The sequence below is a fragment of the Oncorhynchus mykiss genome, chromosome 3 (assembly GCF_013265735.2).
Source record: "Oncorhynchus mykiss isolate Arlee chromosome 3, USDA_OmykA_1.1, whole genome shotgun sequence".
Classification (NCBI taxonomy): Eukaryota; Metazoa; Chordata; class Actinopteri; order Salmoniformes; family Salmonidae; genus Oncorhynchus; species Oncorhynchus mykiss.
In genome coordinates this window covers 65788269-65813882 of record NC_048567.1, presented here as the reverse complement: position 1 = coordinate 65813882, position 25614 = coordinate 65788269, and the positions used below count along the sequence as shown (strand labels likewise).

At 42.6% G+C, this 25614-nt stretch overlaps 1 protein-coding gene across 1 annotated transcript in view; it reads right to left on the bottom strand.

Moving 5' to 3' along the window:
* Positions 1–387: 387 nt before the first annotated feature.
* LOC110520417 (ganglioside-induced differentiation-associated protein 2) overlaps positions 388–25614 on the bottom strand; it is a 36300-nt gene continuing 11073 nt past the window's right edge. The window contains exons 8-14 of the mRNA XM_021597727.2: positions 19666–19816; positions 18879–18955; positions 17687–17763; positions 17421–17560; positions 10902–10956; positions 8307–8450; positions 388–1518 (exon numbers count right to left, since the gene is read on the bottom strand). Coding sequence (XP_021453402.1) covers positions 1477–1518; positions 8307–8450; positions 10902–10956; positions 17421–17560; positions 17687–17763; positions 18879–18955; positions 19666–19816 — 686 coding nt within the window. The 3' untranslated portion in view covers positions 388–1476. The remainder of the gene's footprint in view (positions 1519–8306; positions 8451–10901; positions 10957–17420; positions 17561–17686; positions 17764–18878; positions 18956–19665; positions 19817–25614) is intronic.

Genomic DNA, 25614 nt, shown 5'->3' with positions numbered 1-25614 from the left:
CAGGGTTGTGGGGCCCCAGCACAGAAGTTTTCCATAACACAGTTTGATAGAACTTATTTTTCAGCACATTTTTCAGCATGGACTTGAATAACTGTTAGTCATATATTGAAGTATAGTATGTTCATACATGTTCTCAAACTGAATTACTAGACCCAACAATCCTACACTGAACACAAATCTTGACAAAGTATTTTTAATGTTCCTTGTTGCGATTAATGAGAAGTTATTGTGCTGACAGGTTAGGGTGAGACAAGGGGGGCATAACTGACCCTTGGCTTTATATCAGAAGGAACTGGCTCAACAACAGTTCAATCAAAGTGCACAAAAACAATGTATGGGTGTATTTCCCAAAGCACACCCCCCCCTCACAGAAAAACATGCAACAAGAACAGCAGAAATCACAATGTTTATTTTCACATCTTTACCTGAAAATTAAAAACTCTACATCTTGGCAAAGAATGTATTGAGACAGAATGTATCGAGACGCAGCTCAAATCTCAGATGACTACATCCTTTCTCTATGGGCCACTAAAACAAGATTAACTTCAGCTGATAGTCAACCATGAACTACTGTATAGCCTATACAATGTGTGGCTCTCAATACAGTCTTTTATTCACTAACATGTCTCAGGAAAGCGTGTGCGTTCAATGACAGAAGCGCAAAGCTGGTATACATTGAAATAATAGCACAATATAAACAGAGTAGATAACAAAGGAGAAATCAAGTTAACATACATATGAAGAATCTGACTGCATGGCTAACACAAAGTTGATTTGGTATTCAGAAAAAAGCAGTAGGTTTGAATGTAGTATAATTATGTTTACGGAATCATTGTGTTTCATGTGAGGCACATTCTAGTTTCCATAAACTTGATAAATGATTTCAACTGTGTGCGTTAAATAAGAAACAGAGTAGATGGAAAGGGATAGTGTGGACACTAGGTTCTGGGACACCTAAAAACAACTTCACAATTAAGCAGCTTGTGATTGTGAACACAACCTTCCACCTACCATTTGGTGAAGTTGTGCAAAAATAAAACATTTGAAACATGAGTGATGTCTCTCCGCGTTCTCACACACACAGGCAGGATTTTAAGACAGGCCACCAGTGTGTCCTGGGATAGGTTGGCGAGTTCACACAGGCTCCGTCACAGAGAAACCCATTCGTCTGTCTGTCATCTGATTGTATCGCACTGCTAATAAAAAACAATCCTAGGTTCATTAGTATCCAGGCTTCTCAGAGAGTGTCATCGTCCATCATACTGTCCTTGTGAGGTCCCAGGCAGAGCAAAATCAACTCAAAAGTCCACCTAGGCCCACTGAGGTCCTGGGTGGCTTATAATCTGGTAAAGGAGCTAAACCACAGAGTTCCTGCTGGTCAGAACCAGGAAGTGGAGCCAGTTATGTGACTGTAGATGAAGTGAGTCTAAAATAGTCCTTGGCCTTTGATCTCAGTCAGAGTTCTGATTGGTCCATTCATAGGCTGGAGGAGTGGGCGGGGCGGTAAGCCCCATTCACCTAAAATACACAGGGACAACACATACAGAACAGGGTATTGTCATTATGAGGTTAGACGTTTTTCTATCAGGTTACACACAGCACTGTGTGTGTGCAGTAGTCAGCCGAAAGCATTTTGACTGCAAAATCCAAAGATGTTACCAAAAACGGCAATGAAAGCATAAGGAAAGATATTAAAGAGCCATAGTATAATTCTCTCATCCACTTGCAGGCCTGGTTTGCCTCTGATTTAGTTAGATAACTGCAGTGACAAATGGAGTTTTGAGTAGAACACAAACCTGAAAAAATATACAACTGGCACATTCCAACTAAATGTCTCTGGATAGGAATGACTACGGAGTAAACAACCATTCCAGTGGCGGTTGGTGCCGTTCAACATTAGGGAGGATTAGTTTTTTTATGAGCATGGCCTTTTTTCTATTACAGCATATTGGATAACTGTCATTCATTTTTATTTTACCTTTATTTAACTAGGCAAGTCAGTTAAGAACAAATTCTTATTTTCAATGACGGCCTAGGAACAGTGGGTTTAATGCCTGTTCAGGGGCAGAACGACAGATTTGTACCTTGTCAGCTCGGGGGTTTGAACTTGCAACCTTCCGGTTACTAGTCCAACGCTCTAACCACTAGGCTACCCTACCGCCTTGCACACTCTTGCCTGCATCTATATGATCTGGTGTGTAATCATTAGTCCAAACAAAACAATAGTTTTTTGGGACAAATTCAGGTAGGTCCCTCCTCGTTTCATTTGCTTCCATTTAAGAAACATTTTCCAACAGAATCAGCGGAATGAATAAACCCCTGATCACCCACTGTTCACTTTCATAGCAGCCACATACAGCATTCATCTCTCAGCTCATTGTATAATTCCATCTCGCATCTATGCACTCTCCTCCTCTCATCGCTTGTGGACTTCAGTACACAACAGAACAGCTGTCTGTAACCAGGCACAAAAACCTCTCCAAGCAAAACCTTCATACCATAAATGTTAATTGCTACACAGCCTACATCGTTGTCACCATATTATCATTAAAGTCAACAAACTGGAATTAACACATTAGTAAACCCACTATCCAATACATGTGTACAAATCACACAGTACAGTGTACAGCAAGCAGTTACACAGTCGGGCCCCGGTGGCAATAAATAAATAAAACTGAAAGCGAACCTTGACTTGGAAGAGTTGCGGTGTTGGATAGCCTTAGCCAGCTAGCTACCATAAAAAAACATTCCTCTCCGAGTCAGGTTGTTGAGTAGGCTAAATTAGCTACATTAGCTAAGTATGTGAAATGTAAACTAAGAAGACAAAAATATACAACAAAATATTGCTAGCTCTCCCTCTGTTGCTTCGCCTGAATTGTTAAACTGTTCAACTATTGTCTTTCTCCCTCAGTCAACTACTCACCACACTTTATGCACTGCAGTGCTAGCTAGCTGTAAATTTTGCTTTCAGTACTAGATTCATTCTCTGATCTTTTGATTGGATGGACATGACGTTAGTTCATACTGCAAGAGCTCTGATATGTTGGAAGGAAAATAGCAATCCTCCGGCTACACCATGAGGGTGCTGTTTAGGCTACTGTAAACCTTTTCAAAACAGTGTGTTTTAATCAGTGATTGATTGGATGGACATGACGTTAGTTCATACTGCAAGAGCTCTTAAAGGTTGGAAGGAAAATAGCAATCCTCCGGCTACACCATGAGGGTGCTGTTTAGGCTACTGTAAACCTTTTCAAAACAGTGTGTTTTAATCAGTTATTTGGTAATGTGAATATACACCGAGAATAACCCCCCCACCCCTCCCTTGCCCTCAGAACACCCACAATTTGTCAGGGCATGGACTCCACTAGGTGTCGAAAGCATTCCACAGGGATGCTGGCCCATGTTGACTCCAATACTTCCCACAGTTGTGTCAAGTTGGCTGGGTGTCCTTTGGGTAGTGGACCATTCTTGATACACACAGGAAACTGTTGTGCGTGAAAAACCCAGCAGCGCTACAATTCTGACACCTCTGTCTCGTCCCGACACATTCATTAGTATGGGACAGCTGGAGATCGAATTTCAATGTTGAAACAATGTTGCAAATGTCAGAGACAAAAAGTTAATACAAATCTCCGCTATTGAAAACTAAAGGTTAGTCTAAAAGAAATGTTAAATAACATCTAGATGCTTTTTATAAATTGGCTGGCTGGTTTGATGAGACAGCGCAGTCAGATGGGAAAGAGTAAATGGCCATTTTAATATCAAAGATTTAACCGGTGGCAACTTGTGGAATAGACACTGGCTGGAATGGGGTTTTAACCAAATCAGCATTCAGGATTAGATCCACCCATTCACCCTATAAAACGCACAATATATTTGCGTGGTAGAATCCAATTGCTATAGTTCATTCTTACATGTTCTACATTGTAGCTGCTTTTGAAAGCAAAAGTCTAATTGAAAATATTTTTGGCATTGTTGAATTCCATTTTCATAATGGCAAGCTAGGACTGATGGTTTGGTTAGCTAAACTAGTTGGTCTGTTTGTTTACCACTACTGTAGCCATCTAGTAAACTTGCTAGATACTCCAGTGGATGCTGAACACATTTCTAGTGGCAAATGTGTTAAATTATAGCCATGGTATAAAAGGGATAATCAACTCGGGGCTCTATGCATTCTCTGGAAAATAATGCTACTCTAGCATGTCTTGGAACACACCTTCCACGTCATTCATTGTTTTCCATAGAACGCATATCCCCTGGTTGACTATCCCTTACATAGCTTTCACCTGGATTCACTTAGTCAGTCTATGTTATGGAAAGACCAGGTGTTCTTTATGTTTTGTATAAATCAGTATAGTTTTACCTAAAAAGGATAACTTTAATGTTTCACTATTTTTAGGTCCTCCCCTTCCTCTGAGGAGCCTGCACTGATATAAAGTCATTTAATGGCAGTGTTTTTCTGGTACATTATTGTAACGGTAGACATCTCACTGTTCCTGTTTTTCTCCCTTAGAAAGTGGTAAACAGGCTGGTGCACAATAATAATAATAATAATAATAATAATAATAATAATAATAATAATAATAATAATAATAATACTCTGTCCACAGCCTTGTGGCTAAATCCAAATGGGACCAACGCTTGGATCACTTGAAGGGATAATGCCAGCTGCTCTGCAGTTGAACGCAGATACTGATGCACTCATAGGCCAGGTTAGTGAGTGGACAACATTTCAGGTAGTCAAGGCCAGGGTGTTGAGACTGAGGTAGTTACCATAGTTAGCATTAAGAGCCAGAAGAAGTGCAACATCAACTCAACTAATACAGTCAGATAGATCCATAATGGAGCCTCCACTTCAAAGACATTTCCTACCAAATACACTGCTCAAAAAAATAACGGGAACACTAAAATAACACATCCTAGATCTGAATGAATGAAATATTCGTATTAAATACTTTTTTCTTTACATTGTTGAATGTGCTGACAACAGAATCACACAAAAATGATCAATGGAAATCAAATTTATCAACCCATGGAGGTCTGGATTTGGAGTCACACTCAAAATTAAAGTGGAAAACCACACTACAGGCTGATCCAACTTTGATGTAATGTCCTTAAAACAAGTCAAAATGAGGCTCAGTAGTGTGTGTGGCCTCCACGTGCCTGTATGACCTCCCTACAACACCTGGGAATGCTCCTGATGAGGTGGCGGATGGTCTCCTGAGGGATCTCCTCCCAGACCTGGACTAAAGCATCCGCCAACTCCTGGACAGTCTGTGTTGCAACGTGGCGTTGGTGGATGGAGCAAGACATGATGTCCCAGATGTGCTCAATTGGATTCAGGTCTGGGGAACGGGCGGGCCAGTCCATAGCATCAATGCCTTCCTCTTGCAGGAACTGCTGACACACTCCAGCCACATGAGGTCTAGCATGGTCTTGCATTAGGAGGAACCCAGTGCCAACCGCACCAGCATATGGTCTCACAAGGGGTTTTAGGACCTCACACCATGACTGACCCACCGCCAAACCGGTCATGCTGGAGGATGTTGCAGGCAGCAGAACGTTCTCCACGGCGTCTCCAGACTCTGTCACATGTGCTCAGTGTGAACCTGCTTTCATCTGTGAATAGCACAGGGCGCCAGTGGCGAATTTGCCAATCTTGGTGTTCTCTGGCAAATGCCAAACGTCCTGCACGGTGTTGGGCTGTAAGCACAACCCCACCTGTGGACGTCGGGCCCTCATACCACCCTCATGGAGTCTGTTTCTGACCGTTTGAGCAGACACATGCACATTTGTGGCCTGCTGGAGGTCATTTTGCAGGGCTCTGGCAGTGCTCCTCCTGCTCCTCCTTGCACAAAGGCAGAGGTCCTGCTGCTGGGTTGTTGCCCTCCTACGGCCTCCTCCACGTCTCCCGATGTACTGGCCTGTCTCCTGGTAGCACCTCCATGCTCTGGACACTACGCTGACAGACACAGCAAACCTTTTTGCCACAGCTGCACTATGAGCTGCACTACCTGAGCCACTTGTGTTGGTTGTAGACTCCGTCACATGCTACCACTAGAGTGAAAGCACCGCCAGCATTCAAAAGTGACCAAAACATCAGCCAGGAAGCATAGGAACTGAGAAGTGCTCTGTGGTCACCACCTGCAGAACCACTCCTTTATTGGGGTGTCTTGCTAATTGCCTAGAATTTCCACCTGTTGTCTATTCCGTTTGCACAACAGCATGTGACATTCATTGTAAATCAGTGTTGCTTCCTAAGTGGACAGTTTGATTTCACAGAAGTGTGATTGACTTGGAGTTACATTGTGTTGTTTAAGCGTTCCCTTTATTTTTTTGAGCAGTGTATAAGCCAACACAGACCCAGGCAAAACAAGGACAATCGAACCCAACCGACCCAGGCAAAACAAGGACAATCGAACCCAACCGACCCAGGCAAAACAAGGACAAGAGAAAGACCAGCATAATCAAGCACTCTAGCTTACACATTAAACAACCAAAAAATACAAAAAAAAAAAGGAATGATTGCATCGTTTCCCCTCTCTCTGGCTTATGTCAACACAAGATCAAATAAGAGCCATTGTGTTACTCTCATTCCTTTTCAGTTCTGCTTTCCATCTGATTAAGGTTGATAACTCTGGATGACAAATTGAGTAGAACACACAGACCTGTGTAAATATACTAACAGGAATGTCAAGTGTTTACATCTATCTTATATGGATACATATTATTGTGTCTCAATAAAACACCTGGAAAACAATGGGTACAACAATATCCACGTAGCGAGAAAGACAAAATAAACAAGCTACTTAGTGTCGTTGTAAGGGCTTCATTTTAAACACAGTACAATATATTATCGAAGGGCATGCAGTTTACAGGCTATTGTAAAAACAGCCCAGATGATAGCATACATATTACTCAGGTCAAGGATATAGAACACAGTGGAATGCCCCTAAGCAACATAAACTACTACAACATCACAGTCCTGACAATGTGCTTTTTAGGGGAACCCACTTTATGCATTAAAACTTTGGCATTAGATAAGGTATGAGAGAGGTCCTCCTCATAGAGTCATGACCTTTCGGTCATTTGTCATAGTGCTGTACTTCATTGTCTCACTGTTGGTTGCTCTACCTCTCACTCCTGCAGTAGAATTAACCAACTGTAGTGTTCCCCATGGTAATTCCCAAAGAGCCGTGTTTCCCACCTCATGTTTCTTCAGGGACTATTTTTAGTGATCAGGCCCAAAGTAACTTCCTATCGCTTATCAACCACACTCACTGCTTTTTTAAGAAACTAAAACCTACATTGAGAAACCATTTAATGACATTTTTGTGATTCTGTGACCAGTAACCTTGGAATAACCCAGGATAAATAATTAAATTAACATTCAAATAAATAACAATTCCCGTTGAATTTCCAGTGATGGATCACTCCCATTACAACAAATTGACCAAACTGCCATCACCATGTAGTTCTTTACAGGTCTTGGTTTTACTCAAAAATATTTGCAAAACGGTTTGCTGTTTCTTTTTGCAGACAATTGGGTCTTTTAAACCTGACAAAAATAGTCTGAAGAAGATAAGTTACATTTTAAATCGTAACACACAAGTGCAGCACTTAGGATCTGATACAACGTGGGAATATACAGTGCATTCGGAAGGTATTCAGACCCATTCACTTATTAAACATTTTGTTACCTTACAGTCTTGGTGGTTCCAAACATTTTCCATTTAAGAATGATGGCAGCCACTGTGTTCTTGGGGACCTTCAAAGCTGCAGAAATGTTTTGGTACCCTTCCCCGGATCTGTGCCAATGGACAATTCCGTCGACCTCATGGCTTGGTTTTTGCTCTGACATGCACTATCAACTGTGGGACCTTATATAGACAGGTGTGAGCCTTTCCAAATCATGTCCAATCAATTGAACTTACCACAAGTGGACTCCAATTAAGTTGTAGAAACAAGTTGAGTCTCATAATGGAGTGTCTGAATACTTATATAAATAAGTTGTGTTTTAAAAGACTTCTAAAAACCTAATTTCGCTTTGTCATTATGGGGTATTGTGTGTAGATTGATGAGGCCCAAAATGTTAATTAATTTTAGAATAAGGCTGTAACGTAACAAAATGTGGAAAAAGTGAAGTAGTCTGAATACTTTCCCGAATGCATCGTACCTACAATTCTGAATGCTTCCAAGTGTGTGTGTGTGTGTGTGTGTGTGAGAGTGAGTGCGTGGAGCCCTGCAGATGTAAGTCAATAAGGCTAGTAAAGTAGACAGACAGAGTGGTGTTTGTAGGCCCTCACCCGTGCGTCGTACTCCAGGATGAAGGGGGGGATGTCTATCTGTTCAGGCAGAATACAGGTGAAGAGCTGCTGGAGGGTCTCTACATGATGGACTTTCTCTTTCATCCCTGACACAGTGAATCTTGTGAAGAACCAGGTGGACACCTGACACACAGAGAAATTAACATGATAAGATTCGGGAAACACTGGTAATACTGGAAATAGCAACAACAATGTGTGTGTGTGGTCTTTGTTAGTCCTGTGTCCGGATTGGGAAACCTGCCCTAAAGGCTCAATTGTAATACTGGTTTGTTTACCAAGCATGGATGCGTTTTGGCTGAAACATTCCTGTGGTAGTTTATTGAAACTAATTTACATCTCCCTAAAATCCACTTATTAGGTTTGATTGAATATCGCCAATAAACTTCCACTCTGCTCTTTGGTAGCTCTGCTTCCCATTACAAATCATTTAAACCCATTTACCACAAAACCTAGCCCCATCAGTTATACACACACAACTCCTCTAAGATCATGGATCCTTAAAATGCACCAGTTATAATATTGCTACACTGTGAGCCTTGTCCCACCTAAAGGGCTGTGGGCACCCGTGTGTGTGGAGTCCTGCAGTTCTAGGTCCGAATAGGTTGTGAACTAGACAGAGCTTGAAAAACACAGTGGTGTCAAAGCAGCCAAAGAGATTGTTGCATTGTATATACACGGAATACATATACTGTTTGTACAAGGTATTTGTACAGTATATACTGGGGTTGGGGTCAATTTCATTTAAATTCCAGTCAATTCAGAAAGTAAACCAAATTATTTAAAGTGATTGAAAATAATTGGAATTTCAGTGTCTGTCCTGAATTGAATTGAAATGAAATTGACCCCAACCCTAGTATATGTACATATCCCAACAATGCCTTGTAGACACTGTAGTATACAGTGCATTCAGAAAGTATTCAAACCCCTTGACATTTTGCTACATTACAGCCTTATTCTAAAATTGATTTTTTAAATAAATACATCTACACACAATAACTCATAATGACAAAAGCGAAAACTGGTTTAGAAATCTTAGCAAATGTATTAAAAATGAAAAACATAAATACCTTATTTACATAAGTATTCAGACCCTTTGCTATGAGACTCGAAACTGAGCTCAGGTGCGTCCTGTTTCCATTGATCATCTTTGAGATGTTTCTACAAGTTGACTGGAATCTACCTGTAACTTCAAATGATTGGACATGATTTGAAAAGGAACCCACCTGTCTATATAAGGTTCCACAGTTGACAGCGCATGTCAGAGCAAAAACTAAGCCATGAGGTTGAAGGAATTGTCTGTAGAGCTCTGAGACAGGATTGTGTCGAGGCACAGATCTGGGGAAGAGTACCAAAACATTTCTGCAGCATTGAAGGTCCCCAAGAACACCGTGGCTTCCCTCATTCTTAAATGGAAGAAGTTTGGAACCACCAAGACTCTTCCAAGAGCTGGCCGCCCGGCCAAACTGAGAAATTGGAGGAGAAGGGCCTTGGTCAGGGAGGTGACCACGAACCCGATGGTCACTCTGACAGAGTTCCAGAGCTCCTCTGTGAAGATGGAAGAACCTTCCAGAAGGACAACCATCTCTGCAGCACTCCACCAATCAGGCCTTTATGGTAGAGTGGCCAGACGGAAGCCACTCCTCAGTAAGGCACATGACAGCCCACTTGGACTTTGCCAAAAGGCACCTAAAGACTCTCAGACAATGAGAAGCAAGATTCTCTGGTCTGATGAAACATAGATTGAACTCTTTGGCCTCAATGCCAAGCGTCACATCTGGAAGAAACCTGGGACCATCCCTACGATGAAGCACAGCGATGGCAGCATCATGCTGTGGGGATGTTTTCAGCAGCAGGGATTGGGAGACTAGTCAGTGTCGAGGGATAGATGAAAAAAGCAAAGTACAGAGAGATCCATGATGAAAACCTGCTCCAGAGTGCTCAGGACCTCAGACTGGGGCAAAGGTTCACCTCCCAACAGGACAACAACCCTAAGCACACAGCCAAGACAATGCAGGAGTTACTTCGGGACAAGTCTCTGAATGTCCTTGAGTGGCCCAGCCAAAGCCCGGACTTGAACCAGATCGAACATCTCTGGAGACCTAAAAATAACTGTGCAGTGACTGACCCCATCAAACCTGGCAGAGCTTGAGAGGATCAGCAGAGAAGAATGGGAGAAACTCCCCAAATACAGGTGTGCCAAGCTTGTAGCGTCACACCCAAAAAGACTTGAGGCTGTAATCACTGCCAACGGTGCTTCAACAAATTACTAAATATAGAGTCTGAATACTTAAGCAAATGTGATTTCAGTTAGACTTGTTATACATTAGCAAAAATGTCTAAAAACCTATTTTACTCTGTCATTATGGGGCATTGTGTGTAGATTGATGAGGGAAAAATGATTTAATATATTTTAGAATAAGGCTGTAACGTAACAAAATGTGGAAAAAGTCAAGGGGTCTGAATACTTTCCGAATGCACTGTAAATAATTTTACAGCAATGCCTTTTACACACAGTAGTATAAATACATAGAACAGAGTTTGGGGAAGCAGAAAAAGAGAGGTACTGTACTTTACCTTGGAGCGAAACGAGGGGTGTACAAAGTAGAAAGCCCTCAAGTTCTTCTTAAACCTAGAATATAAAAAAAGCAAAAAACATCAACATCAAATCAAATTTAATTTATTTATTATTTCTATTTTTCATATACACATGGTTAGCAGATGTTAATGCGAGTGTAGCAAAATGCTTGTGCGTCTAGTTCCGACAGTGAAATAATAGTAAAGGGATGGAGTAAGAATATGAACATATAAATATATATATTTAAATATATAATATATATAAATATATAAATATATGAATGAGCGACGACCGATGGGCATAGGCAAGATGCAATAGAATACAGTATATACATATGAGATTAATAATGTTTACATATCTTGCATTACTCAAGTGGCATTATTAAAGTGACTCGTGATCCATTCAATAGTGGCCAATAGTGGCCAATGATTTCAAGTCTGTATATAGGCAGCAGCCCCTCTGTGTTAGTGATGGCTGTTTAACAGTCTGATGGTCTTGAGACAGAAGCTGTTTTTCCAGTCTCTCGGTCCCAGCTTTGATGCACATGTACTGACCTCTAATTCTGGATGGTAGCGTGGTGAACAGGCAGTGGCTCGGGTGATTGTTGTCCTCGATCTTTTTGGCCTTCCTGTGACATTGACTGCTGTAGGTGTCCTGGAGGGCAGGTAGTTTGCCCACGGTGATGCGTTGTACAGACCTCACTACCCTCTGGAGAGCCTTACGGTTGTGGGCGGGGTAGTTGCCGTACCAGGCGGTGATACAGCCCGACAGGATGCTCTCGATTGTGGTTCTGTAAAAGTTTGAGTGTTTTCGGTGACAAGCCAAATTTCTTTAGCCTCCTGAGATTGAAGAGGCGCTGTTGCGCCTTCTTCACCACACTGTCTGTGTGGGTGGACCACTTCAGTTTGTCAGTGATGTGTCGGCGAGGATCTTAAAACTTTCCACCTTCTCCACTACTGTCCCGTCGATGTGGACAGGGGAGTGCTCCCTCTGCTGTTTCCTGAAGTACACGATCATCTCCTTTGTTTTGTTGACATTGAGGAGCGAGAGGTTGTTTTCCTGACACCACACTCCGAGTGCCCTCACCTCCTCCCCGTAGGCCGTCTCGTCATCGTTGTTGGTAATCAAGCCCACTACTGTTGTGTCACCTGCAAACTTGATGATTGAGTTGGAGGTGTGCATGACCATGCAGTCATGGGTGAACAGGGAGTACAGGAGGGGGCTGAACATGCACCCTTGTGGGGCCCCAGTGTTGAGGATCAGCGAAGTGGAGGTGATGTTTCCGACCTTCACCACCTGGGGGCCACCAGTCAGAAAGTTCAGGACCCAATTGCACAGGGCGGGGTTGAGACCCAGGGCCTCAAGCTTAACGAGCTTGGAGGGTACTATGGTGTTGAATGCTGACCTGTAGTCGATGAACATCAGGTGGCAGGTAAGGTGGAGGTGATATGATCCTTGATTAGTCTCTCAAAGCACTTCATGGTGACAGAAGTGAGTGCTGTTGTGTCACCTGCAAACTTAGTCATTTAGTTCAGTTAGCAATGCCTTCTTGGGTACAGGAACAATGGTGGCCATTTTGAAGCATGTGGGGACAGCAGACTGGGATAGGGAGAGATTGAATTTGTCCGTAAACACACCAGCCAGCTGGTCTGCGCATGCTCGGAGGACCCAGCTAGGAATGCCGTCTGGGCCGGCAGCCTTGCGAGGGTTAACAAGTCTTACTTACGTCGGCCACGGAGAAGGAGAGGGGTGGCCCGCAGTCCTTGCTAGCAGGCCGCGTTGGCGGCAGTGTATTATCCTCAAAGCGGGCAAAGAAGGTGTTTAGTTTGACTGGAAGCAAGACGTCGGTGTCCGTAACATGGCTGGGTTTCTTTTTGTAGTCCTTCACTGCTATGCCATTGCTCCAAGATGGCATAGCAGTTCAGACGTCTTTTGTCCTCGTCTTGTCCCGTATATATTTACAACTTTCTACGCATACCTTTTTATAAATATTTTTTATTTTCCATAAACTCATCTTCAAAACACTCTCCTGCAACCCGCCTCACCAATTTATATTTAAAAAAAAAAGAAAGTACTATTTACCTCAAATCTGTAATCCTCCATAGAAGCTAACCAGAAGCTAACCAGAAGCTAATCCAGAAGCTAGCCTGGAGCTAATCAACAGCTTCTTTACTGGCTAATCGTTAGTATTCAGCTAACCACGGTTTGTGGTCATCAGCTATCCTTTAGCTCGAAAATCTATTGCCAGTTTTGTACGGCGCGGCTCGGAACATACCTGACCTATTTTTCTCTCCATGTCCCCGGATTTCAACCGCTAACTATGGACATTTATACCTGGATCTCGCAGCTAGCTAGCTGCTATCCGTGTGACTATCGGCTTTCGTCGATTCCGGAGCAAACATCAATTGTTCCGGAGCTAGCCAGCTGAAGAGTTCCATCAGTCACTCCTGGGCTACAATCACCTATCCGGACCCGTTTTACTGCCAACACGGAGCCCCACCGGGCCTTCACAACTGGACTACCGACGTTATCTACCCGAGGGAGTTATCCGTCTGGCTCCTCCATCGCGGCGTTACCTGAATGCCCATCTGCGGTCCGCTAATCGTTAGCGGTCTTATCGGCTGCTATCTGAATAGACCTATCGGACAATTTATTTATTTTATTTTTTCTTGGGCCTCTATAACTATATCTATTGTTTTTTTTTTTGCGAATTGGATTAATCCCCTCTACCACACGGAACCCCACTAATCCTACTGACGGAAACGCACGAGGTGGCTAATAACAGACCTCCATCCTATGCTAGCTTGCTACCGATGGTCCGGCTAGCTGTCCAAATCGCCGTGACCCCAACCAACCTCACTACTCACTGGAACCTTTTGATCACTCGACTAAGCATGCCTCTCCTGAATGTCAATATGCCTTGTCCATTGCTGTTCTGGTTAGTGTTTATTCGCTTATTTCACTGTAGAGCCTCTAGTCCTGCTCACTATACCTTATCCAACCTATTCGTTCCACCACCCCCACATGCGATGACATCTCCTGGTTTCAATGATGTTTCTAGAGACAATATCTCTCTCATCATCACTCAATACTTAGGTTTACCTCCACTGTATTCACATCCTACCATACCTTTGTCTGTACATTATACCTTGAAGCTATTTTATCGCCCCCAGAAACCTCCTTTTACTCTCTGTTCCAGACGACCAATTCTTATTGCTTTTAGCCGTACCCTTATCCTACTCATCCTCTGTTCCTCTGGCGATGTAGAGGTGAATCCAGGCCCTGCAGTGCCTAGCTCCACTCCTATTCCCCAGGCGCTCTCTTTTGACGACTTCTGTAACCGTAATAGCCTTGGTTTCATGCATGTTAACATTAGAAGCCTCTTCCCTAAGTTTGTTTTATTCACAGCTTTAGCACACTCTGCCAACCCAGATGTTCTAGTTGTGTCTGAATCCTGGCTTAGGAAGACCACCAAAAATTCAGAAATTTTCATCCCAAACTACAACATTTTCAGACAAGATAGAACTTGTGAATATAGACTTGTTTATACTGTATTATTGACTGTATGTTTTTTTTACTCCATGTGTAACTCTGTGTCGTTGTACGTGTCGAACTGCTTTGCTTTATCTTGGCCAGGTCGCAATTGTAAATGAGAACTTGTTCCCAACTTGCGCTTCCTTATAAACTCACTCACCGAATCAGCGTATAAATTGATCCAAGAGCACAGAAACACATACACACAACCCTCTACCCTTTCCCACACCATGGACTACCGATGTACTTGCAATATCAATACACTAAACCTGCCTATGTAAAGTACCATGTAATTACATTGTTTTAGTCCCATTTCATATAATGTGGAACAGACCCATCTTTTGGAAGTACACGGTGTTCACAGTAACCACCCACAGCCAGTACGGGCTTATAGGGCACTTGAGAAACCCGCACCAAGCAAATAACCATTTAACCAGTTTCCTCAGTGTTCTGAGAGACCTAGAAGACACCACAGGAAGGTAGACTATGGCCTTGTTTGACCCATCTGTCCCCATAGTGGAACAGCCTCTCACTCCCTCATCCCTCTGCCAGACAGGTTCTTGAGGTTCTCTTCTTGGGTCTAGGCCTAGGGAAAGAATAGTCATTTCCAAAACAGATCTCTGCTAAGTCCAAAAGCCAACTCTAAAGAGTTCCTATTGTAGTCAGTCCTTTTTATTGGTCTAGACCAGGGTTTCCCAAACCCGGTCCTGGGGCCCCCCCCCCCCTGGGTGCACATTTCATTTTTTGCCCTAACACTACACAGCTGATTCAAATGACCAACTCATCATCAAGCTTTGATTATTTCAATCAGCTGTGTAGTGATAGGACAAAACCAAAACTTGCACTCAGGGGGGGCCCCAGGACAAAGTTTGGGAAACCCTGGTCTAGAGCATTCTCTTACAGGGGCCGCAGGGATTCTCTCATGGGGCCGCAGGGATTCTCTCATGGGGATCACAAGGTTTCTCTCATGGGGATCACAAGGTTTCTCTCATGGGAATCACAAGGTTTCTCTCATGGGAATCACAAGGTTTCTCTCATGGGAATCACAAGGTTTCTCTCATGGGAATCACAAGGTTTCTCTCATGGGGATCACAAGGTTTCTCTCATGGGGATCACAGCTTGCACATCACAATGCTTTGGGAAAAGAAGTCAGTGGTGCCAAGAGCTAACAAACATGTTATTATTGGTGTAAACATTCCTAGGAGGGGTGCGTCACTTGAGTGGGTTGAGTCACTGATGTGATCTTCCTGTCTGGGTTGGCACCCCCAATTGGGTTGTGCCGTGGCGGAGATCTTTGTGGGCTATACTCGGCCTTGTCTCAGGATGGTAAGTTGGTGGTTGAAGATATCCCTCTAGTGGTGTGGGGGCTGTGCTTTGGCAAAGTAGGTGGGGTTATATCCTTCCTGTTTGGCCCTGTCGGGGGTGTCATCGGATGGGGCCACAGTGTCTCCTGACCTCTCCTGTCTAAGCCTCCAGTATTTATGCTGCAGTAGTTTATGGGCTAGGGTCAGTTTGTTATATCTGGAGTACTTCTCCTGTCCTATCTGGTGTCCTATGTGAATTTAATTATGCTCTCTCTAATTCTCTCTTTCTTTCTCTCTCTCTGAGGACCTGAGCCCTAGGACCATGCCTCAGGACTATCTGACATGATGACTCCTTGCTGTCCCCAGTCCACCTGGCTGTGCTGCTGCTCCAGTTTCAACTCTTCTGCCTGTGATTATTATTATTTGACCATGCTGGTCATTTATGAACATTTGAACATCTTGGCCATGTTCTGTTATAATCTCCACCCGGCACAGCCAGAAGAGGACTGGCCACCCCTTATAGCCTGGTTCCTCTCTAGGTTTCTTCCTAGGTTTTGGCCTTTCTAGGGAGTTTTTCCTAGCCACCGTGCTTCTACACCTGCATTGCTTGCTGTTTGGGGTTTTAGGCTGGGTTTCTGTACAGCACTTTGCGATATCAGCTGATGTACGAAGGGCTATATAAATACATTTGATTTGATAAACTCGGTTGATCTACTAATAAGTGAGATGACTTTCCGTTAGATCATAGGAACACTAGATAAAACCCCCAACGGATTTTTCAATGACGACAAAAACTAGCTTCAAAGACTGGAATCTCCGTTGTCACAAAATAAGTTATGTGGTATGTCCAGAGGCTGACAGTCTATATCTCCCTCTAGATTTCTCAGAATGACTGGGTGAAACTGCCCACTGCTGAGGAGATACTGTGGGTGTGAGTGGTGCTGCCTTATCTACGGCTATAGGGTTGAGGGTGAGAAGCCATCTAGTATTCATTGGCAGTATGTGGTTTTCAGCTCCAGTCCAGTGCGATGGTGTGAGTAGACAAAGAAAAATGGTTTCATGGTTGACTCAAATAGAGGCACACAAGGTCAGGGTTGTATAGTGTTGACATTGGTACTGCTCAGTGTATGGTGCTTTTCTTAGTCTTGACACAGAGGAAGGAAAATGTATGCTGTTTTCTTCAATTGCACATAAAGTTCACTCATGGCTGATTGTTGTCTGCAACAGGCTGTTTGTTCAGTGAAGGTTGTAGGGCTGGCAGGAAATGCTAATGCTTTCGTAATGTTAGCGTCTCAGATTTTGGGCGCCTCACTGCCAACGCTTTCTGGGAACCTTCTCCGAGCTCCTTGGCAGTGTGAACAATAAACTTGGATGCTGTACAAAAAGGTGATAAACCAGCACTGGTCAATGAAACGAAACTCCGGTCTTACTGGAGGATGAGCCAACTGTACTCTCTAAAGAACAAACTACAACTGACAGCTCATAGAGCCCATAACAATTTCATGGTAAAACCTCATTCATGGAAAGGACTTGCTGAAGACCAGTTTCATCTCACGCGTTCAGATTTGATTCGCACATCGTATCTGGTAACAAACAGTCTAATTGTCTATATAGCCTTCAGTTAATCTAGCTCTCTCTCGCCTCACTAAATCAATAAAAGGCATGGTGTACGTGTCTTACTTGGCATCTACAATCTCGTAGAGCTTCTTAAGGAATTCAGAGTCCAGATGGTTGTGTTCTCCGGTCAGAGTGTGGAAGTAAACCATTGCATACTCCTTCACTGTGATGTGGTCCATGACATGGATGAAGTACAGCAGGGCCTGCAGTGGAGACACACGTGGTGGAGCGGTCAAGGCTTTCACACAGAGCAACAACATTAATCTGTATTCTATTGCACCACTAAAACTGTAACGTTCATGATCTTGCCTGCGAATGAGGCCTGGTACCTTTTCCATGTCGATGAGGGTCACAGGAATATTTCTGCCAACAAGAACCATCACCGTCCTGCCACACATATCAACACCTGTGGGAACACACACACATGGACCAGTGGCCTGCCAGTGTTACTACACTGCCTCCTAGAGGATACATGGAACAATTACACTCACTGAAACAGGAGGGTGTTATGAGCCCCTCTTTATAAATTGCCATCGCTGAAAAATAAATACAAACAAATGAACCAAAGAACTAAATGAAACCAAATGAAAGTGTGGGAACAGAGAGAATGAGGCAAGAGACAGTAAGAGAACGAGGGAGAGCAGGAGATCCTGAGTGGCGCAGTGGTCTAAGGAAATGCATAGGGTCGGTCCTGGTCAGTCCCTGGATGGGAGACCAGAAGCTGCTGGATGTGGTGTTGGAGGGCCAGTAGGAGGCACTCTTTCCTCTGGTCTAAACAATATCCCAATGCCCAAGGGCAGTGATTGGGGACACTTCCCTGTGTAGGGTCCCATCTTTCGGATGGGACTTTAAACGGGTGTCCTGACTCCGAGTCAATTAAAGATCCCATAGCACTTATCGTAAGAGTAGGGGTGTTAACCCCGGTGTCCTGGCTAAATTCCCAAGTTGTCCCTCATACCATCACGGTCACTTAATCATCCCCAGCTTACAATTGGCTCATTCATCTCCCTCCTCTCCCCTGTAACTATTCCCCAGGTCGTTGCTGTAAATGAGAACGTGTTCTCAGTCAACTTACCTGGTAAAATAATGGTAAAATAAATAAATAAATAAATAAATAAATAAATAAATAAATAGAGGCGTCACTACAGACCCTGGTTCGATCCCAGGCTGTATCACAACCGGCCGGGATTGGGAGTGCCATACAGCGGCGCACAATTGGCCCAGTGTCATCCGGGTTTGGGTTTGGCCGGGGTAGGCCGTCATTGTAAATAAGAATTTGTTCTTAACCGACTTGCCTAGTTAAATAAAGGTCAAATAAAATAAATATTAAAAGGAGAGGGAGAGAAAGAGTGAAAGTAAGACATCCTGCCATGACCACGGAGGCCATTTGTAATCCTGATAAGGAAAAATTTGAAAACGGATCATCTCCCCCTTGATGAGCTGGAAAAAAGATTTCCATCCAACAAACTCGAGATCAAACACAGAGAAAACCACGCACGAACTCACACTCTCCCAACTCACCAGTTTGATATAAGGCTTTCAGTGCTGCTATGTCAGACAAGTCCTCTGCCCTGGCTCGACATAACCAACGGTTATAACTGCAACAACAAGAGAGGTTATAACACATTATGTCAACACTCTGTTGGTAAAACTAGGGTATAGGATGCATACCCTAAAGACCAATGTATCAAAATAAAAGTATTGTATTTAATTAAAATACATGTGTTTTGTATTTTAAAATACAAAAAATAGATTTGCAAGTAGCTGTCTGAACAGAAACAACGTTCTCTGTTACGGCTACAGAAACGTCTTACGTGCTATGACTGAAATGTTGTCGTTCGTCTACCTTCGCTGAATGCACTGTCACTCTGGAGAAGAGTGTCTGCTAAATGACCAAAATGTAAATGTGAAAATGAACAACTGCAAAGCACACTGGGTATTGCCATTGGCCTTGTTTCGGGGGTAGCTCATTAGAATTCTACTCAGCATACTTGGCAATTGTTCATTTTTACATATACATTTTGTTAATTTAGCACTTGTATTACACCAGTGCCAGCAGACTTTTGTTACCAATGTAGGGAGAAAGGGGGCCATACAATTGTGAACCACTATAAAATAAATGGTATAGGATTGTATTTTGAAAATACAAATTACAGCTTTCGAAAGTATCTTGTTACGTAATACATTGGAGTGTAGTTCAGCTCAGTTAAATACAACATACAAAACACTCAGAAGTAATTAAAATACATATTTCAAATACATGTAACAGAAATACTGCCCATCTGTTTACAAGTTGTGTTAGACTCACTTTCTCTGGTGCTGTTTGTGAATGGTTGCGTCAGACAGCTGGCCCTGCAGGATGAGTTTGCGCTGTTTGTCCACATCTCCCTCCATCCGGGCAAACGCATGATTCCCCACCTGGCCCAGGTCTGAGTCCAGAGTCTCCTCCTCACAGTCATCTACCCAGTACACACAGACACATCATTGTATGAAACTACTTCCAACTCTAAAATACATAAATACTCTCCCTCAATGTTGTATCAACAAATATAATATTTCAAAGCACTGCTGTGAAAAGCCACACAAATACACAAAATAAGCATGAAACATCACACTTCACATGTTCACTGGTTGTGAAACCGGGCCGGTCTCTCCAGTGTGTTTATTTCAATTGTCTAGTGTCTAGACCTTGGGCTGTCCTCCCAGTCCTGAGCCATCCAGCCCAAGGCAAGAGAAGCAGCTCATCCATGGCCTCGCTGGATTAGGCAGAATATGTGTGTGTTGATTCCAGTGTTTGTCATTGGGCCTGACCCACACACAGCCTGTTTGTCTTGGATCAACACCTCTGGGTCTGGAGCCCCATATGGACAACAGTCATCAAAAAAAGAGGTACACACACAATCTTGATACTAACAAACTTTTAGTTCAGCACCAGTTCAGCACTATAGTTCAGTACACAAACACATATAAACAAAACAAAAAAACTTACTGAAAGAGAAACATATTCAACACCCCAAAAAAACAAGAGGGAGGCCATCTTGGATTCCTTTATTGAAGACATACAGTGCCTTTTGTTATGTTCCAGCCTTATTCTAAAATGTATTGTTTTTCCCCCCTCATCAATCTACACACAATACCCCATAGTGACAAAGCAAAAAACAGTTTAAAACATTTTTGCTAAATTTATAATCACCTGTATTTGTGGAGTTTCTCCCATTTTTCTCTGCAGATACTCTCAAGCTCTGTCAGGTTGGATGGGGAGCGTTGCTGCACAGCTATTTTCAGGTCTCTCCAGTAGAGGTCGACCAATTAATCGGAATGGCCGATTAATTAGGGCCGATGTCAAGTTTTTGTATCAATTTACACCTTTAACTAGGCATGTCAGTTAAAACCTGTTACGGCTAGACGTTCCGCTCGACAACATCCGGTGAAATTGCAAAGCGTGAAATTCAAATTAAATTATTAGAAATATTTAACTTTCATAAAATCACAAGTGCAATACATCAAAATAAAGCTTAAGAACACATTCTTATTTTCAATGACGGCCTGGTGGGTTAACTGCCTTGTTCAGGGGCAGAACAACAGATTTTTTACCTTGTCAGCTCGGGGATTCGTTTTTGCAACCTTCCAGTTACTAGTTCAACGCTCTAACCACCTGCCTTTCATTGCACTCCACGGGGAACCTGCGTGGCAGGCTGACTACCTGTTACGTGAGGGCAGCAAGAAGCCAAGGTAAGTTGCTAGCTAGCATTAAACTTATCTTATAAAAAAACAATCAATCTTAACATAATCACTAGTTAAACTAGTAATATCATCAACCATGTCTAGCATGTCCTGCGTTGCATATAATTGATGCGGTGCCTGTTAATTTCTCATCGAATCACAGCCTACTTCGCCAAACGGGTGATGATTTAACAAGCGCATTCGCGGTAAAAGCACTGTCGTTACACCAATGTGTACCTAACCATCAATACCTTTCTTTAAAATCAATACACAAGTATATATTTTTAAACCTGCATATTTAGTTAATATTGCCTGCTAACATGAATTTATTATAACTAGGGAAATTGTGTAACTTCTCTTGCGTTCCGTGCAAGCAGTCGGGTTATATGCAGCAGTTTGGGCCGTCTGGCTCATTGCGAACTGTATGAAGTCTATTTATTCCTAACAAAGACCGTAATTAATTTGCCAGAATTGTACATAATTATGACATAACATTGAAGGTTGTAAAATGTAACAGCAATATTTAGACTTAGGGATGCCATCCGTTAGATAAAATACGGAACGGTTCCGTATTTCACTGAAAGAATAAACGTTTTGTTTTCGAAATGATAGTTTCCGGATTCTACCAAATTAATGACCAAAGGCTCATATTACTGTGCGGAGTCTCCTCCTCACAGTCATCTACCCAGTACACACAGACACATCATTCTATGAAACTACTTCCAACTCTAAAATACATAAATACTCTCCCTCAATGTTGTATCAACAAATATATTTCAAAGCACTGCTGTGAAAAGCCACACAAATACACAAAATAAGCATGAAACATCACACTTCACATGTTCACTGGTTGTGAAACCGGGCCGGTCTCTCCAGTGTGTTTATTTCAATTGTCTAGTGTCTAGACCTTGGGCTGTCCTCCCAGTCCTGAGCCATCCAGCCCAAGGCAAGAGAAGCAGCTCATCCATGGCCTCGCTGGATTAGGCAAAATATGTGTGTGTTGATTCCAGTGTTTGTCATTGGGCCTGACCCACACACAGCCTGTTTGTCTTGGATCAACACCTCTGGGTCTGGAGCCCCATATGGACAACAGTCATCAAAAAAAGAGGTACACACACAATCTTGATACTAACAAACTTTTAGTTCAGCACCAGTTCAGCACTATAGTTCAGTACACAAACACATATAAACAAAACAAAAAAACTTACTGAAAGAGAAACATATTCAACACCCCAAAAAAACAAGAGGGAGGCCATCTTGGATTCCTTTATTGAAGACATACAGTGCCTTTTGTTATGTTCCAGCCTTATTCTAAAATGTATTGTTTTTCCCCCCTCATCAATCTACACACAATACCCCATAGTGACAAAGCAAAAAACAGTTTAAAACATTTTTGCTAAATTTATAATCACCTGTATTTGTGGAGTTTCTCCCATTTTTCTCTGCAGATACTCTCAAGCTCTGTCAGGTTGGATGGGGAGCGTTGCTGCACAGCTATTTTCAGGTCTCTCCAGTAGAGGTCGACCAATTAATCGGAATGGCCGATTAATTAGGGCCGATGTCAAGTTTTCGTATCAATTTACAACTTTAACTAGGCATGTCAGTTAAAACCTGTTACGGCTAGACGTTCCGCTCGACAACATCCGGTGAAATTGCAAAGCGTGAAATTCAAATTAAATTATTAGAAATATTTAACTTTCATAAAATCACAAGTGCAATACATCAAAATAAAGCTTAAGAACACATTCTTATTTTCAATGACGGCCTGGTGGGTTAACTGCCTTGTTCAGGGGCAGAACAACAGATTTTTTACCTTGTCAGCTCGGGGATTCGTTTTTGCAACCTTCCAGTTACTAGTTCAACGCTCTAACCACCTGCCTTTCATTGCACTCCACGGGGAACCTGCGTGGCAGGCTGACTACCTGTTACGTGAGGGCAGCAAGAAGCCAAGGTAAGTTGCTAGCTAGCATTAAACTTATCTTATAAAAAAACAATCAATCTTAACATAATCACTAGTTAAACTAGTAATATCATCAACCATGTCTAGCATGTCCTGCGTTGCATATAATTGATGCGGTGCCTGTTAATTTCTCATCGAATCACAGCCTACTTCGCCAAACGGGTGATGATTTAACAAGCGCATTCGCGGTAAAAGCACTGTCGTTACACCAATGTGTACCTAACCATCAATACCTTTCTTTAAAATCAATACACAAGTATATATTTTTAAACCTGCATATTTAGTTAATATTGCCTGCTAACATGAATTTATTATAACTAGGGAAATTGTGTAACTTCTCTTGCGTTCCGTGCAAGCAGTCGGGTTATATGCAGCAGTTTGGGCCGTCTGGCTCATTGCGAACTGTATGAAGTCTATTTATTCCTAACAAAGACCGTAATTAATTTGCCAGAATTGTACATAATTATGACATAACATTGAAGGTTGTAAAATGTAACAGCAATATTTAGACTTAGGGATGCCATCCGTTAGATAAAATACGGAACGGTTCCGTATTTCACTGAAAGAATAAACGTTTTGTTTTCGAAATGATAGTTTCCGGATTCTACCAAATTAATGACCAAAGGCTCATATTACTGTGCGTTATTATGTTATAATTAAGTCTATGACTTGATATAGCAGTCTGACTGAGCGGTGGTAGGCAGCAGCAGGCTCGTAAGCATTAATTCAAACAGCACTTTTGTGCGTTTGCCAGCAGCTCTTCGTTGTGCTTCAAGCATTGAGCTGTTTGAGCGAGATTAGGCTGGTGTAACCGATGTAAAATGGCTAGCTAGTTAGCGGGGTGCTAGCTAGTTAGTGAGGTGCGCGCTGATAGCGTTTCAAACGTCACTCGCTCTGAGACGGAGTTGTTGTTCCCCTTGCTCCGCAAGGGCCGCGGCTTTTGTGGAGCGATGGGTAACAATGCTTCAAGGGTGGATGTTGTCGATGTGTTCCTGGTTCGAGCCCAGGTAGGGGCGAGGAGAGGGACGGAAGCTATACTGTTACACAGGCAATACTAAAGTGCCTTAAGAACATCCAATAGTCAAAGGTATATGCAATACAAATGGTATAGGAGAGAAATAGTCCTATAATTCCTATAATAACCTCAACCTAAAACTTCGTACCTGGGAATATTGAAGACTCATGTTAAAAGGAACCACCAGCTTTCATATGTTCTCATGTTCTGAGCAAGGAACTTAAACGTTAGCTTTTTTACATGGCACATATTGCACTTTTACTTTCTTCTCCAACACTTAATTTTTGCATTATTTAAACCAAATTGAACATGTTTCATTATTTACTTGAGGCTAAATAGATTTGATTGATGTATTATATTAAGTTAATTAACACTTTTTTCAGTATTGTTGTAATTATCATTATTACAAATAAAATAAAAAAAATTGTAAATAAAAAAATAAATAATAATAATATTTTAATTAAAATATTACGATTAATCGGTATCGGCTTTTTTTGGTCCTTCAATAATTGGTATCGGCGTTGAAAAATCATAAATCGGTCGACCTCTACTCTTTCGATATGTTTGTTTGAGTTCAAGTCCAGGCTCTGGCTGGGCCGCTCAAGGACATTCAGAGACTTGTTCCGAAGCCACTCCTGTGTTGTCTTGGCTGTGTGCTTATGGTCGTTGTCTTGTTGGAGGGTGAACCTTCGCTCCCAGTCTGAGGTCCAGAGCTCTCTGGAGCAGGTTTTCATCAAGGATCTCTCTGTACTTTGCTGCGTTCATCTTTCCCTTGATCCTGACTAGTCTCCCAGTCCCTGCCGCTGGAAAACATCCCCACAGCATGATGCTGCCCCCACCATACTTCACCGTAGGGATGGTGCCAGGTTTCTTCCAGACGTGATGCTTGGCATTCAGGCCAAAGAGTTCAATCTTGGTTTCATCAGACCAGAGAATCTTGTTTCTCATGGTCTGAGAGTCTTTAGGTGCCTTTTGGCTTCCGTCTGGCCACTCTACCATAAAGGCCTGATTGGTGGAGTTCTGCAGAGATGATTGTCCTTCTGGAAGGTTCTCCCATCTGCACAGCAACTATGGAGCTCTGTCAGAGAGACCATCGGAATCTTGGTCACCTCCCTGACCAAGAACCTTCTCCCCTGATTGCTCAGTTTGGCCAGACGGCCAGCTCTAGGAAGAGTCTTGGTGGTTTCAAATTTCTTCCATTTAAGAATGATGGAGGCCACTATGTTCTTAGGGACCTTCAAATCCTGCAGAAATGATTTCATACCCTTCCCTAGATCTGTGCCTTGACACGATCCTGTCTCGGAGCTCTATGGACAATTCCTTCGACCTCATGGCTTAGTTTTTGCTCTGACATGCACTGTCAACTGTGGAACCTTATATAGACAGTTGTGTGCCTTTCCAAATCATGTCAAATCAATTAAATTTACTACAGGTGGATTCCAATCAAGTTATAGAAACATCTCAAGGATGATCATTGAAAACAGGATGCACCTGAGCTCAACTTTGAGTCTCATAGCAAAGGGTTTGAATACTTATTTACATAGGTTATTTAATTTTTT